Here is a 15458-nt window from a genome sequence, read left to right on the forward strand (position 1 = left end):
AATTTTTGTAGAAATGTGTTAAACTGGGCACTGATGTTTGTCTAAAAGTTTTTTTTTTCTTGTTCCCAGCAGACCTTGGTGCAACTCATTTCATCTTAAGACTGTGACCAAATGTAGAATTAAGGCTGCAGCATCATCCAAACTCGCTTCCCCCTCTCCCCACATTGCTCTGTTTACCATCTAGCCTGATGAAGAGATCATGAGAACTTAAAAGCTTCTGTGCCATTCTGTGATATTTTGGTGGCCTTAGAAATGTATTGCCCTAATATGGATTTTGGAATTCTTTTAGTGGACCAACACTTTTATCTTTTTGTGCAAAAAGTTTTAGAATTTACGTGGAAAGGCAATACGCACCCTAAAACAAGACAACCAAATAATGAAACAGTCTTACCTGGTAGACCTGGTGCCCCTGGTAGACCTGGAAAACCTGCAAACGCAAAGGTAGTGGATTCTTAGATAGTAAAGATTTGAACTGCTTGGTATAATTCCAGGGACAGTCCTAGAATTAGAGAAGCCTCCATCGTTTCTGAATTGATCTCATAATGTCCTGGTTTTACTTTTTCCCCTCCTGCACATCTCGGAGAACAATTAAAAGTGATGCTGGGGTGTGTGGGTGTGGGTGTGGGTGTAGGTGTGTAGGTCGCTGGATCATCATCTTGTCGTGGTGAGTTGGCTTGTGAGCGAAGCTGTCGGGAATCTCATACTCCCAACAGGGTCACTCAAGGTGGTGAGGTCAAAGGGAAGGATCTAGACAAAGAATGATCCAAGAAGTCCTCAATGGCAGAAGAGGCGGATGATAACAAGCGATATGTTACAATGGCTGTGGAGGCGGATGAAGGCTGCAGCAGATAGGAATCTACCGGTTTGTCGTGACTACTTCATTCCATCGGAACAGAGCCCTACTTCGAAGACTATGCTTTGGTCAGCGTGCACTGATCTACACACATAAAACAAATCCACGCACAGGTGTTGTCAGGGAACTGCCATCGGGGGGACAGGTGGTGGAGAGGCTCCAGGAGAATAGGAGAGACTCTACAGCAGAAGAAGGAACCAGTAGGGGGAGAGCAGGAGTTCCAGCGGAAAGGGAATCGGGGGAGAGGCTCTGGGATACTTCTAGTGAGAACAGTGAGGAGGTAACAAGACCCCCTTTAGCAACCCCCACCCCTCGCCGGAAGCTGTCACGCAGAGAATCCAGGAGGCGCATGTCCGTCAAACAACTTTTATGTTGGAGTAAGTTCCATAGACGCCCACTGTCGGATTCTACCAGCGACTGACGGAGTCATGCTTTGGGGGCTCCGTTAGTGCCTAGGTTTGGGTGACCAGCCAAACCCCAGAGGGATCAAGCTTTTACGCACAAGCACTCATTATCCCATCACAGCAATCCGACAGTCTTTGAAAGCAGCTTGTGCAAGCAGAGGGCATCATGAGCGAACCAGCCGGAACCAGAGGAGCTGGAGCTGGAGCAGGTCCAAGCCTGGAAGAAAGGTACAGGGTGTTGGAGGTCCAGCTCGCGCTGCAAACGGCGAGGCTCGAGGAGAGGAGGGCTCAAGATGCGGATAAGGGAAAAACCACCCCACTTGCCAGAAAAGTGCCTGGATTGGTGCAGAAATTTGGGGGGATCCCAGGAACTATCAAGCCTTTAGGACAGAGATGCAATATGCTCTCAATCTACTGTTTGATGACTTCCCCGATGAGAACTCTAGAGTGGCGTACGTGATTGGCCATCTAGAGGGAGGGGCGAGGGACTGGATTAGGCCCCTGATGGCAGCCAATAATGAAATCTTAAAGGACACAATGAAATTTTTTCGCGCCATGGACTTGATGTTTTCCAGCGAGATTGAGCAAGGGGTGGTGCGCAGGCAGTTAATGGCGTGTAAACAGGGGAGCCGATCTGTACGTGAGTACTGGACTGAGTTCACCATGCTGATTCATAGACTGGGGTGGGACCTTGCGAGTGAACCTATTCAAATGCTGTTTGAAGAAGGGCTCTCTCCGTCAGTGAAAGATGAACTTTCCCGGGCGCCTAGGGCGGAGTCTATGGACCAGCTGACTAAATCTGCGCTGTCCATAGGAGCGCGCCAGGAAGCCAGAGCTTTGGAAAAGCGGGAAGGAAAGGGGGAACGTTGGAAGGACTTCCGCATTCCGGAGATTCCGGAGCAGCCTTTCCCACCAGCAGAGCCGATGGAACTTGGAACAGCGCGCGCGCGCGCAGTTTCAAACACCAGTGAGGGGCGGAAGAAGGAGGGAAAGAGCGCCAAGAGATGTTATCTCTGCCAACAGCCAGGTCACTTTGCCAGAGTCTGTCCGCAAAGGAAGGAATGGCAAGGAATGGTGGGAACTGTTGGGGGAAAGGAGGAAGAAGAAATCAAGGAGCAAGTAAAAGCCAACGCCTGGCTGCCAACATCAGGGCGCAGCAGCCAGGCCAGGGAGTAGTGAATGTGCCCACGCCGGAACCCCCAAGACCAGCGCTTGTGATAGAGGTGTTGCTGGAACTGGCAAACGGACACCCACTAAAGATAAAAGCGCTATTGGATTCAGGTAGTTCCTGTAATTTCATGAGTAAGGAGTTTGCAGCTGAACACCAGATACAGACTATCCCATTAAGTAAGCCTTTGCAGGTTACCACGATTGATGGGAGGGAACTGTTGGGAGGAGAAGTGAGCCAACAGACTGTACCAATGATAATGAGGGTGGCAAGACACACAGAACTGATAGCGTTTAACGTAGCCACCTTGGGAGGAGCTCCTATTATTTTGGGAATGAGCTGGCTGGCACTACACGATCCACTAGTAGGCTGGCATCAGAGAGTGGTTTCCTTTGGATCAGCACATTGCCTAGAACACTGCAAGGAGGGAGAGGCTCAGGCAGGGGCCAGGGCCACTCTAGCAGGGATGGAAGTGATGGACAAGGGGAAGGTGCCACCACAATACGCTGACTTGATTGACGTCTTTAGCGAAAAGGAAGCAGATAAACTGCCCCCGCACAGACCCTTTGACTGTCAAATTAACTTACTCCCAGGAGCACAATTGCCAGTGGGCAAGCTGTATGCAATGTCAGACAGTGAGATGCAGGAGTTAAGGGAGTTCATTGACAAGAACCTCAAGCGAGGTTTCATCAGAGAGTCACGAGCGGTGGGGGGCAGCCCAGTGTTCTTTGTGGACAAAAAACACACGGGTAAACCCAGGCTTGTGTGTGATTTCAGGGGCCTAAATGCAGTGTCAGAACCAGTGACGTTCCCTATGCCTAGAATTGATGACATTCTGACACGTGTGAGAAAAGGGAAAATTTTTACCAAGCTGGACCTTAGAGGGGCATATAACTTGATACGTGTGAGAAAGGGGGATGAGTGGAAAACCACTATGTGCACCCCTTTGGGGGCCTTTGAGTACCTCGTTATGCCCTTCGGTCTACAGGCGGGCTCGGCCTGTTTTCAATCGTTCATGAATCACGTCCTGGGGCCATTGCTCTACAAGAACTGCGTAGCGTTCTTAGATGACGTCCTGGTATACTCAGAGAATGAGGAGCAGCATGTGCGAGATGTAAGAGAAGTACTGAGCAAACTGCGAGAAAATCGGCTGTGGGTGAAACTGGAGAAGTGTCAGTTTCATACCAGGGAGGTGGAATTCCTGGGGTACCGGTTGTCTGACAAGGGATTGGCCATGGATCCCAGCAAGGTTCAAGCGGTACTGGAATGGAAAACACCAAAGACCAAGAAGGACGTGCAAAGATTCCTGGGCTTCGGAAACTTCTATAGGAAGTTCATCAAAAACTTTGCCCATTTAACAGCGCCCATCACGGATTGTCTTAGCAGCAAGAAAAAATTTGTTTGGACGGAAGAAGCGCAGCGGGCGTTCGAACACTTAAAGCAGGCGTTTGCGTCGGAAGAGCAACTTTTGCACGTAGATCTACAACAACCAATGAGGGTGGAGACTGACGCGTCAGACCGAGCGGTGGGGGCCGTGCTTCTCCAGCCGGGAAAAGATACGTCCGAATGGAGACCGTGTGCGTTCTTCTCGCGGAAGTTGAACAAATCCGAGAGGAACTACACAGTATACGACCGAGAACTGCTCGCCATTCATGAAGCATTCCGGAGATGGCGCCACTTGCTGATTGGGGCGCAGCACAAGGTTCAAGTCCGAACTGACCACAAAAATCTGGAATACTGGAGAACAGCACGAGTGCTGAACCAGAGACAAGTGAGATGGGCCCAGGAGTTCTCCAAATTCCACTTTGAGATTCGTTACGTGCCAGGCTCCGAGAACGTGAGGGCGGACGCTCTCTCCAGGAAACCTGAGTACTTAGAGGGGGAGGGAGCGCCTGAGGCAAGGCATGTAATCCCTGAAGACCGCTGGGTGTGTGGGGCGGCATTGGTGGGGCAGAGGGAACTGATAGAGGGTACTGAGAACGATGAATACGCCCAAGAGAAATTCAGAGAACTCAGGAGGACAGAGGAGAACACAGGGGGGTTTGAAGAAAAGAACGGGGCGTTGTATTACAAAGGGGCACTGTACATACCAGATGGGGAACTGAGGGGCAGAGTACTCAAGCAGTTGCATGACAGCCCCACAGCGGGGCATTTTGGACAGCACAAAACCATGTGGTTGGTTACCAGAGAGTTTTGGTGGCCCAAGGTGAGGGAGGACGTACGGGAATATGTCAGGGGTTGCGACAGGTGCCAGCGAGCGAAAGGGGAGAGGGTGGCGCCAGCAGGGCTATTACAACCCTTACCCACACCAGAAAGGCCATGGGAGGCAGTATCCATAGATTTTATGACGGACCTGCCAAAATCCAAGGGCAAAACAGCTGTCATGGTGGTGGTAGATCTATTAACTAAGATGTGTCATTTTATAGCCTGTTCCCATGCGGTCACCGCGGAGGAAACCGCCAAGTTATTTGTAGAGCATATTTTCAGGTTGCATGGCGCCCCCTTGAGGGTGGTCCGCGACAGAGGGAAACAGTTTACTTCCAGGTTCTGGAGGAAACTTATGAGCTTACTGCACGTGGAACTCAATTTCTCAACTGCCCGGCACCCAGAAACAAATGGGCAAGCGGAAAGGGCAAACGGGATTTTACAACAATACCTGAGGTGTTATGTAAAAGACAGAGAAAATGATTGCGTAGATAAGTTACCTCTGGCAGAATTTGCCTACAACAACGCGGAGAACGTGTCCACAGGGATGAGTCCTTTTCTGGCAAATTATGGGTGTCATCCCCGGGCATTTCCAGGAAAAGGAGGGGAGAGGTGGAGCGTGCCAGCGGCGGAACACTTTTTTGAAGAGATGGAAGCGATCCACCGTCAGCTTCAACTTAACTTAGAGAAAGCCAAGGAAGAATATAAGAAACAAGCAGACAGAAATAGGAGGGAAGGTGAAACTATAAGGGTGGGAAACCGGGTGTGGCTATCCACCCAAGGACTACCGTTCAAGGGAGGGAGTAAGAAATTGAGACCCAAAAGATTGGGACCCTTTGAGGTCATACAGCAGGTCAACCCAGTAACATTCAAACTCAGACTGCCCAGTCACATGAAATTGCACCCAGTATTTCACAGGTCATTACTGTCGCCGTACCGAGAGGGACGTGAGTGGGGGGAGCGTGAGAGAGAGGTCACCCAAACGCCCGTGATAGAAGAGAGAGAACGCGACATGAACGTGGCAGGAATCATTGATTCCAGGTGGAAGGGGAATCAGGTGGAATATCTGGTAGGATGGGAGGGGGAAGTTGAGTCGGAAAACACTTGGGTACCAGCAGAGTTAGTCAAGGACGAGGTTTTAATAGAAACATTTCATCAGCGTTTCCCAAAAAAACCGCAACCCGTGGCACGATTTAGAAGGGAACACTTTGGGACCACCGATGAGGAAGGGGAGTTTGAAGGGTTCCCAGAGTCAGGGGTGGGTGAGGAAGCCGACTCCGACGAAGAAGAGGAAGACGAGGAGAGAGACGGTACGCCGTGGTTAGAAGTGTTTGAATCCTCGGACGACGAGGAGAGTTCCTTCCGGGGCTTTCCGCCCTCACCACCAGTGGGAGAGGAGGCGGGGGGGTGAAGGGGGCCCTGGGGGGGAGGTGGATGTCAGGGAACTGCCATCGGGGGGACAGGTGGTGGAGAGGCTCCAGGAGAATAGGAGAGACTCTACAGCAGAAGAAGGAACCAGTAGGGGGAGAGCAGGAGTTCCAGCGGAAAGGGAATCGGGGGAGAGGCTCTGGGATACTTCTAGTGAGAACAGTGAGGAGGTAACAAGACCCCCTTTAGCAACCCCCACCCCTCGCCGGAAGCTGTCACGCAGAGAGTCCAGGAGGCGCATGTCCGTCAAACAACTTTTATGTTGGAGTAAGTTCCGTAGACGCCCACTGTCGGATTCTACCAGCGACTGACGGAGTCATGCTTTGGGGGCTCCGTTAGTGCCTAGGTTTGGGTGACCAGCCAAACCCCAGAGGGATCAAGCTTTTACGCACAAGCAGCTCATTATCCCATCACAGGTGTCTTCCAAAAACCCAGTCCAAACCCCAAAAGTCCTATGGCGATTGGCAAATGGTAATTGGGGCAGGATCGTGAAATCTGGAAGCCCCTAGTCATGAACTGGCACATGGGCGGTGGATACAGATTCAGTTGTTCTGACTCTAGGAAAGAGGCAGTTGAGCAGCTCAGCAGCTGTATCCATGACTGAGCAGCCCTTTTTAGGATCCACTCTGCTCACCCCGAAAAGGGGAAGGGGCTAGAAAAGTTGCCCTATACATAGTCTGCCTTCCTTTTTCCCTGGCTGGATTATCGTGCCCAGTGGGGTCACCACTTAGCGGTCATAAAAGACAATTGAACTTTGATAGATGGAATATACGGACTTTGTCAGATAACACAGACAGCGTACGCAGAACTGCCATCATTGCAAGAGAGCTGTGACGTTTTAACATCGATATTGCAGCACTTCAAGAGACTCGAAGAGCAGGCAAGGGACAACTGAAGGAAGAAAAAGGAGGCTACACTTTCTTCTGGAAAGGTCTATCTGAACAAGAACATCAAATACATGGGGTAGGCTTCGCTATCAAAAACGATCTTGTGAAGCTCCTGTCAGAAGTCCCTATTGGCATTAATGAGCGACTCTCAACCCTTCAAATAAAGCTCACCAAAAACCAGCAGGCTACTATTATAAGCGCTTATGCACCAACACTGGATGCCGATGAAGACATTAAAGAAAAATTTTACTCTCAGCTGGATACCATCCTATCAGAGACGCCTAAGGAAGATAAAATTATCCTCCTGGGTGATATGTGCAGCGCACAACCAACACACTCTTTCGACAGAAAAATAAATTTAAAACTTCATGGCGGCATCCTCAGTAAAACCACTGGCACTTCTTAGACTATGTTATTGTCTGTGCTAAAGATCGCCATGATGTGCTCCTTACCAGAACTATGACAAGCGCTGATGATGGCTGGACAGATCACTGACTAATATGCTCCACGATGGCTATCAAGATTATACCTCAACGCAGGCTTCAAGGAAGGAAGCCAAGGCGCAAAATGAACACTCAAGCCCTTCAAGATCCCATTAAGCGGGATTGCTTCCAAACGACTCTTAAGGACCATCTGCTTTCAGAATTCCCTGATAACACCGAGAAACACTGGACCAAGCGAAAAACATTCATTATTGCAGCCTGTGAACAAACTATTGGACACCAAACCAAGAAACACCAGGACTGGTTTGATGAGAATTACAGTGAGACTGAATGCATGATTGACAAGAAAAGGAAGGCCTTTCAGATCTGGCAAACAGATAGAAACTGTGCCACTAAGAAAAAAAACCTATGCCAACACTAAGGCTGAGGTTCAAAGAAGAACCAGAGAACTAAAAAACACCTGGTGGATAAAAAAAGCTCAAGAGATCCAGCACTTAGCTGACACTCATGATGCGTTTCTTTAAAACGTTTCATGATGAGTTTCTTTAAAGCCACAAAGACCATCTATGGACCAATAAATCATGGCATATGCCCCCTACGCTCAGCAGACGGCATCACATTTCTAAAAGATAAAGAAGCTATTACATTGCGCTGGATAGAACATTACCAACATTTCCTTAACCGCAACTCCCCCGTAGCTGCTGAGTTCCTCTCACAAATTCTGCAAAAACACGTTAGAGATGAGCTTGCAGTATCTACAAATGTACAGCTATTAACCAAATGAAAAACAGCTATTAACCAAATGAAAAACAACAAAGCCAGTGGGATACGTGCCAAAATCTTCAAAGTGGGTGGAACTGAACTTACACAACAACTTCACAAGCTCATCGAAAAAATCTGGGAAAGAGAAGAGATCCCAGCAGACTTTAGGAATAGTGAAATTATCAATCTCTTTAAAAAAAGGTGACAGAACTGATTGTGGAAACTATTGAGGCATCTCTCTATTAGCTGCGGCTGGCAAAATTCTTGCAAGGATCTTAGCAAACTGTCTCTTAACAATATCCGAGGTGACCCTTCCTGAATCCCAAAATAGTTTCCGGCCTTCTAGGGGGACAGTGGACATGATTTTCACCGCTCGACAACTTCAAGAAAAATGCAGAGAGAAAAACCAACCCCTTTATATGGCGTTTATTGACCTGACTAAGGCTTTTGACACTGTAAATCGTAATGCCCTGTGGACTGTCCTTCTGAGAATTGGCTGTCCAGATAAATTTGTAAACATCATTTGGCTCCTCCATGATAATATGACAGCAACAATTGCAGATAACAATGGCTCTCAAAGTGAACCATTCACAGTGGGATCAGGTGTTAAACAGGGTTGTGCTTCCCCAACTCTATTCATTATTTTCATTGCCATGATCCTACACTTTGTCGAAGGGAAACTCTCTACCGGAGTAAAAATCATATATCGAACAGATGGAAGCTCTTTAATCTGAGCAGGCTAAAAGCAAAAAGTAAGGTTTCCGTAACTTCCGCCATAGAGGTTCAGTATGCTGATGACAACGTAGTGTGCACACACTCAGAGGATGACCTCCAAACCATCCTAAATATCTTCATAGAAGCTTACGAAAAGCTTGGCCTGTCACTCAACTTCCAAAAAATCAACGTGCTGCACCAACAAGTACAAAATAACCCATCTGCAGCACCACAAATCCAACTCAATGGTGTAACGTTGGAAAATGTTGATCACTTCTCCTACCTAGGCAGTTATCTTTCCACAAGGGCCAACATTGATGCTGAAATCCAGCATCACCTGAGCTATTGCGAGTGCGGCTTTCTCCTGATTGAAGTGCAGACTGTTTGAGAACTGGGACATTCGCAGGGAAACCAAAATGCTTGTTTACAAAGCTATTGTACTACCAACCTTACTATATGCTTGTGAAACATGGACCACTTATCAACGCCATCTCCAACTCCTTGAAAGATTCCATCAACGGTGTCTCCAAAAATTTTTACACATCACTTGGGAAGACATGCAAGCTAATATCAGTGTACTGGAAGAAGCAAAGATCACCAGTGTTGAAGCAATGATTCTTTAACATCAACTTCGTTGGACTGATCATGTTGTGCGGATGCCTGATAGTCTTCCAAAGCAACTCTCTATTCCGAACTTAAAAATGAAAAGCGTAATGCTGGTGGTCGACAAAAGAGGTTTAAAGACTGTCTCAAGGCAAATCTTAAAAAAAATGTAGTATAAACACTGACAACTGGGAAACACTGGCCTGCGAGTGCTCCAGTTGGAGAACAGCCTTTACCAAAGGTGTCATGGGCTTTGAAGACACTCAAACACAAGGGAGAAATGTGCTAGGAGGAAGGCACGCTTGGTAAATCAACACCAGGATCAATTCCTGCCCAGAAACGTATGTCCCCACTGTGGAAGGACGTGTAGTTCCAGAACTGGTTCCAGAACTTACGGACTCATTGTTAAAACCATGTTTATGGAAGACAATCTTACTCGGCTACAAGTGATCACCAAAGAAAGAAGAAAGGTGCAAAAACAGAGTCCTGTTTATCCTGAAAATGAAATACCTGAACCAAATGAAGGAAATGGTGAAGCTGGCATACAAAGCCCTTCCTATAATTTTGAAGGAAAATGCCGCTAATCCACTTTAAATTATTTACTTGCAATACTTCCACAACCAGCCGTTTTTTAGGAAATTCATAGACTGTTTATTCCTTTATTGGAAATGGAGCCTTACACTGTCTACTCAGAAGTCCCACTGTATTCAATGGAGCTTATTCCCAGGTAACTGGGTAAAGACTGCACAACCTTCAATAATAATTGAATCCTGGGAAGTAGGTGAGATGGAGAGGTTGCAACTGGCTGAAGGTGACAGATGTGTATGTGTACATGACATTTATGTGTGCAGTGAGATCAAATGCAGAGGAAATGCATTTTCATCTGAGAAATGTTGGAGGGTATGTATAGGTCTAATTATCACTCCATATCATGGCAAACATATAAATCATGAAAAAGCTCAACATGAACTGGGCATGATATCAGATGTGGATCTAATCATGTACAGTTTTACATAAAATGAATTGGGGGCAATTAAGATACCCAATAGTAGACCTGTTGAAATCAATGGACTTCTCCTGAGTGGGACTAATGGCTGGATATTGCCTTATATCATTACTTAATTATAATGTATAGCAGGCACTTTATCTAATTATGCACTTCATTTTCCTGATCTGTAGATAGATAGATAGATGAATGATAGATAGATGATAGATGATAGATAGATAGAGATAGATAGATATAGATAGATAGATAGATAGATGATAGATAGATAGATAGATAGATAGATAGATAGATAGATAGATATGATAGATAGATAAACTTTATTTATCTATATAAATATATAAAACAAGCAATATATATAATTAAAAAGACAACTATGGGTAAAAAGGACAAATGGTCAAGATTATCGTTCAGATAGTGGCCTCATTGCACCTTTGATAAACCTAGCAACCTTTGCTGTTGTCTGATCCTTTTGATCTGATAACAGAAAGAACAATGTGGCTGCAGATGGGCGGCCTGGGATGGTAAGCAGGAGTGGCGTGATGATCTCATTCCTCAGATCTTTATAAAGGGGACAGGACAGGAGAACATGAGCCACTGTTTCCAGATTGCCATCTCCACAGAGGCAGAGTCGTTTCTCAGTTGGAATATTTTGGTATCTGTCCTCAAGTACGGCAGAGGGCATCACATCCAATCTGGCCAGTGTGAAGGCATATCTGTATTTTGGGATAATTAATTTATACAAATATGGTGCCAGGGAATCAAACTGAGAGGGGGGGGGCAAAAGGCATACCAAGGACAGAGTTTCTTTATAATGGCCAGATTGTTCTGTTGCTCTAAGTCCTTCAGACGCTGTTCAATTAGCCTTTTTGCTTTAATAAAACCTATCATGAGAAGCTGATGTGGGTGGAGTCCGCAGGAGAGGAATTTTTGGTGCACAATTTTGGACCACACTTTTATGGGGGTCTTGTGTCACTAAGGGCAGTAGACCCGGAGGATTTAGATTTAAACGGAGCCAATAATTAAGAGTTCTTTCCCAGGACCAAGCTTCTACAGAGGGAAGACTTGCCTCTAGTTGTAATGCTGCATTTGGGACACAAGGTGGTACAGAAAAAATCTGCCTTAAAAATTTGGATTGGACAGTTTCAATAATACTACAATGATTACCTGTCCAAATTTGGGCCCTGTAAAGTATCTGCGCCAAAGATTTGGCTTGAAAAACTTCTAGGGATGCTGGGATGTATTTGCTGCCCTTCGTATGGCAAAGGCATCTTAGCACTTTGGGCTGCTTTTTCTTTAACAGATTTTTGGTGTACTGTACATCCCATGACCCCGATGACTGGAAGACTATGCCCAGGTATTTAAAGGCTTTAACCTGCTCAATAGGGTGATTGTCCATGCTTCAGCTATGTAATCTATGTTTCCTTGAGAAAACCATGACTTTGGTTTTATGATAGTTTACCACGAGCTGTTCTCTCCTGCAGTATGCTGAGAATTCTCCTCTCAACCTTTTATGGCCTATTTCTGTTCGGGATAGGAGGACTGCACCATCAGCATATAAGAGCACTGAGATTGGTTTTGTGGCCAATTTAGGAGCATGGAACTCCGGAGATGTTAAGCTTTTAACCATGTCATTGATATATAGGTTAAATAATGCTGGGGCTAAAATGCAGCCTTGCTTAACCCCCTTAGTGGCTGGTACAGGGCCTATGAGTTGGCCATTTGTGGAGGATCTTACGTACGACACAATATCTTTATATAGGCCATTAATAAAAAATAATAATCTTTTATCTATACTGGATGTATTCAATTTGGCCCAGAGTCTTACTCGTGAAATTGAATCAAAGGCAGTCTTCAAATCAATGAAGGCTGCATATAAGACCCCACGGGTTTTTCTTGGCGCATTTGTCAATAAGATGTGCTAAGACAAAACAGTGATCTATGGTAGATCTGTCTTGCCTAAATCCAGCTTGCTCCTCCGCCAAGATAGCCTCAGTGTCCATCCAACTGGTTAATTTGATATAGAGGTGTTTTGCATATAATTTGCTTGGTATAGGTCTATAACTCGCCGGGTCCGATGTGGGGCCCTTTTTATAAATTGGGATGATTATCGCCTTGGCCCACCCTTCGGGAAATAGGCCTGTTGAATAAAAGTGGGAGAATATTGTCGCCAGCAGGGTGGCCCACCACCCAGTGTTGGTCTTCAGAAGTTCTGCAGGAATATAATCTATGCCAGGGGCCTTGTTGTTCTTTAGCTGTGCAATCAAATTTTCTACCTCCTCTGTGGTTACAAGTGACCAGTGAGGTGAAACCTCTGGTTGAACGCTTGGCTTGTTAAGCTGAGCTTCCTTATCATAAAACAATGATTGAAAGTATCGGATCCACTCTCGGGGTTCAACGGTACAAATGAGTCCGTTACACTCCTGGTCCAGTAGGCCAGATATGGTATGCCAAAAGCAAGTTGGGTCTTTCTCATGTGAAGCCTTGACCAGGCTTTGCCATGCGATTCACTCGGCTTTTTGTTTTTTCTTCTTTAAGAGTTGTTTGTAGTTCCGTCTTATGGAGATATATGTGGTAAATAAAGGGGGTGCCACAGTATTCCTATATTTGCGATAAATTGTTCTCAAATGCTTCCTTGTTTGTCTGCACTCTGCGTCAAACCAGCTTGCTAGATCCCTCGCCCTCTTTGTGGCTGTATTCTGTATCGCAGATGATAATTGTGTTTTCAGCTTTTCTATAAGTATCTTAAAAAGCTCTAGCACCACAGCCGTGGAGTTAGTTGAAACAATAGCAGAATGTACCGTATTTTTCGCTCTATAACACGCACCTGACCATAACACGCACATTGTTTTTAGAGGAGGAAAACAAGGGGGGGGGGGAATTCTGAATGAAACAGTGGATGTATCATTTTGGTGCTTCATGCTGTGGCCACAGACATGTGATCTGATGGTGAATTTGGGATGACCCAATGCAAAAATCCTGAGAATTCCTGTGGATTCACGCTTTGTAACCATGTTTTTGCACCACTGCAGCCCCAAGCAACAGTGGGTGCGTGATTTTTGGGGGGCAGGCTGTAGCCATGGACATGCTATGTGATCTGATGGTGAATTTGGGGTGACCCAATGCAGAGATCCTGAGGATCCATGTGGATCCATGCTTTGTAACCACGTTTTTGCACCATTGCAGCCCCAAGCAACAGTGGGTGCGTGATTTGGGGGGGGGGGAAGGCTGTAGCCATGGACATGCTATGTGATCTGATAGTGAATTTGGGGTGACCCAATGCAGAGATCCTGAGAATCCCTGTGGATTCATGCTTTGTAACCACGTTTTTGCACCATTGCAGCCCCAAGCAACAGTGGGTGCGTGATTTTTGGGGGGCAGGCTATAGCCATGGACATGCTATGTGATCTGATGGTGAATTTGGGGTGACCCAATGCAAAGATCCTGAGGATCCATGTGGATCCATGCTTTGTGACCATGTTTTTGCACCATTGCAGCCCCAAGCAACAGTGGGTGCATGATTTGGGGGGGGGGGGCAGGCTGTAGCCATGGTCATGCTATGTGATCTGATGGTGAATTTGGGGTGACCCAATGCAGAGATCCTGAGGATGCATGTGGATCCATGCTTTGTAACTGCATTTTAAGTGGGGAGGGAAGGAAAAACACAGAAGGGACAAGGAGCATAAGAATGCAGGAGAGAGATTTAACGGGAGGGAGGAAAGAAAGGCAAAAGTCCCCCCACCCCACCCAAGCCAGCCCTCTCTCTCTCTCTCCCTCTCTCCCACCTGCATGTTTTCTGGCTGCCTGCGAGGAGCAGGGAGAGGAATTAGAAGGAAGGACGCTCTGCTTTCCCCTCTGCTTGCCTGGAGGGGAGGGGATTTGCCTGCTCTTTGTTCCGTTTGAGCAAACACAGCAACGAAACACAAGCGGGTGGGCAGTAAGACCCTGAGGCAGAATGCTGGAAAGCAGCAACTTCCTCTTTTCAGGTTTCCCTTCTCCGACACGCGATTTGATTTTTGACTGATTTTTGTTGCTGCGCTTGCCCTAGTCGGCTCCAGGGACCACATATTCGCTCACTAACACGCACAGACATTTCCCCTTCCCTTTTAGGAGAAAAAATCTGCGTGTTATAGAGAGAAAAATACGGTATATTCTTTAGCTCCACTGATTGAAGGAGGAGGATTAAGTCTATTGAATGAATGCACTGAATTTAGAGAAAGAAAGAATCAGCTACAATCTCAGCAGGAAGTCAATTAAATCATTTTTTAAACTAAATTGAATTAATTTCTTGACCAAGTTAATATAAATGAAATAATTAACAATTAGCAATATTTACCTTTTTGACCTGGTTCACCTTTTTGTCCAGGAATTCCTGGAGGACCTGAGTCGCCTTTCTCACCTATTACTTCTTGATCTCCAATCCCTATAACCTGAATAACAGGGGAAATAGTATGATGTAGATTAATAATAAAAAAACCAAATGCTTTCAGCCTTATAACAGATAAGAACTATTGGGTTCAATCCTGTACACAAGTGGCTTGCTAAAATCTTCTACTCTGACTTCTACTCTGTGCATAATCAGCAAGTTTAGGCTTGCAAGGGTTTGTTTTTAGCACAATCTCAAACCCCTTCGGTTCTATAAAAGGTAAAGGTAAAGGTACCCCTGCCCGTACGGGCCAGTCTTGACAGACTTTGGGGTTGTGCGCCCATCTCACTTAAGAGGCCAGGGGCCAGCGCTGTCCGGAGACACTTCTGGGTCACGTGGCCAGCGTGACAAAGCTGCATCTGGCGAGCCAGAGCCGCACACGGAAACGCCGTTTACCTTCCCGCTGGTAAGCGGTCCCTATTTATCTACTTGCACCCGGAGGTGCTTTCGAACTGCTAGGTTGGCAGGCGCTGGGACCGAGCAGCGGGAGCGCACCCCGCCGCAGGGATTCGAACCGCCGACCTTTCAATCGGCAAGTCCTAGGCGCTGAGGCTTTAACCCA

At 46.6% G+C, this 15458-nt stretch overlaps 1 protein-coding gene across 2 annotated transcripts in view; it reads right to left on the reverse strand.

Annotated features, from left to right (window-relative positions):
- COL4A1 (collagen type IV alpha 1 chain) overlaps positions 1-15458 on the reverse strand; it is a 187056-nt gene that overhangs the window by 99796 nt on the left and 71802 nt on the right. For both annotated transcript variants that reach the window (XM_083729818.1, XM_083729817.1), the window contains exons 19-20: positions 14807-14900; positions 392-427 (exon numbers count right to left, since the gene is read on the reverse strand). In XM_083729818.1, coding sequence (XP_083585944.1) covers positions 392-427; positions 14807-14900 — 130 coding nt within the window. The remainder of the gene's footprint in view (positions 1-391; positions 428-14806; positions 14901-15458) is intronic.

Source organism: Podarcis gaigeae (genome assembly GCF_964106915.1).
Source record: "Podarcis gaigeae genome assembly, chromosome: 3".
Lineage (NCBI taxonomy): Eukaryota > Metazoa > Chordata > Lepidosauria > Squamata > Lacertidae > Podarcis > Podarcis gaigeae.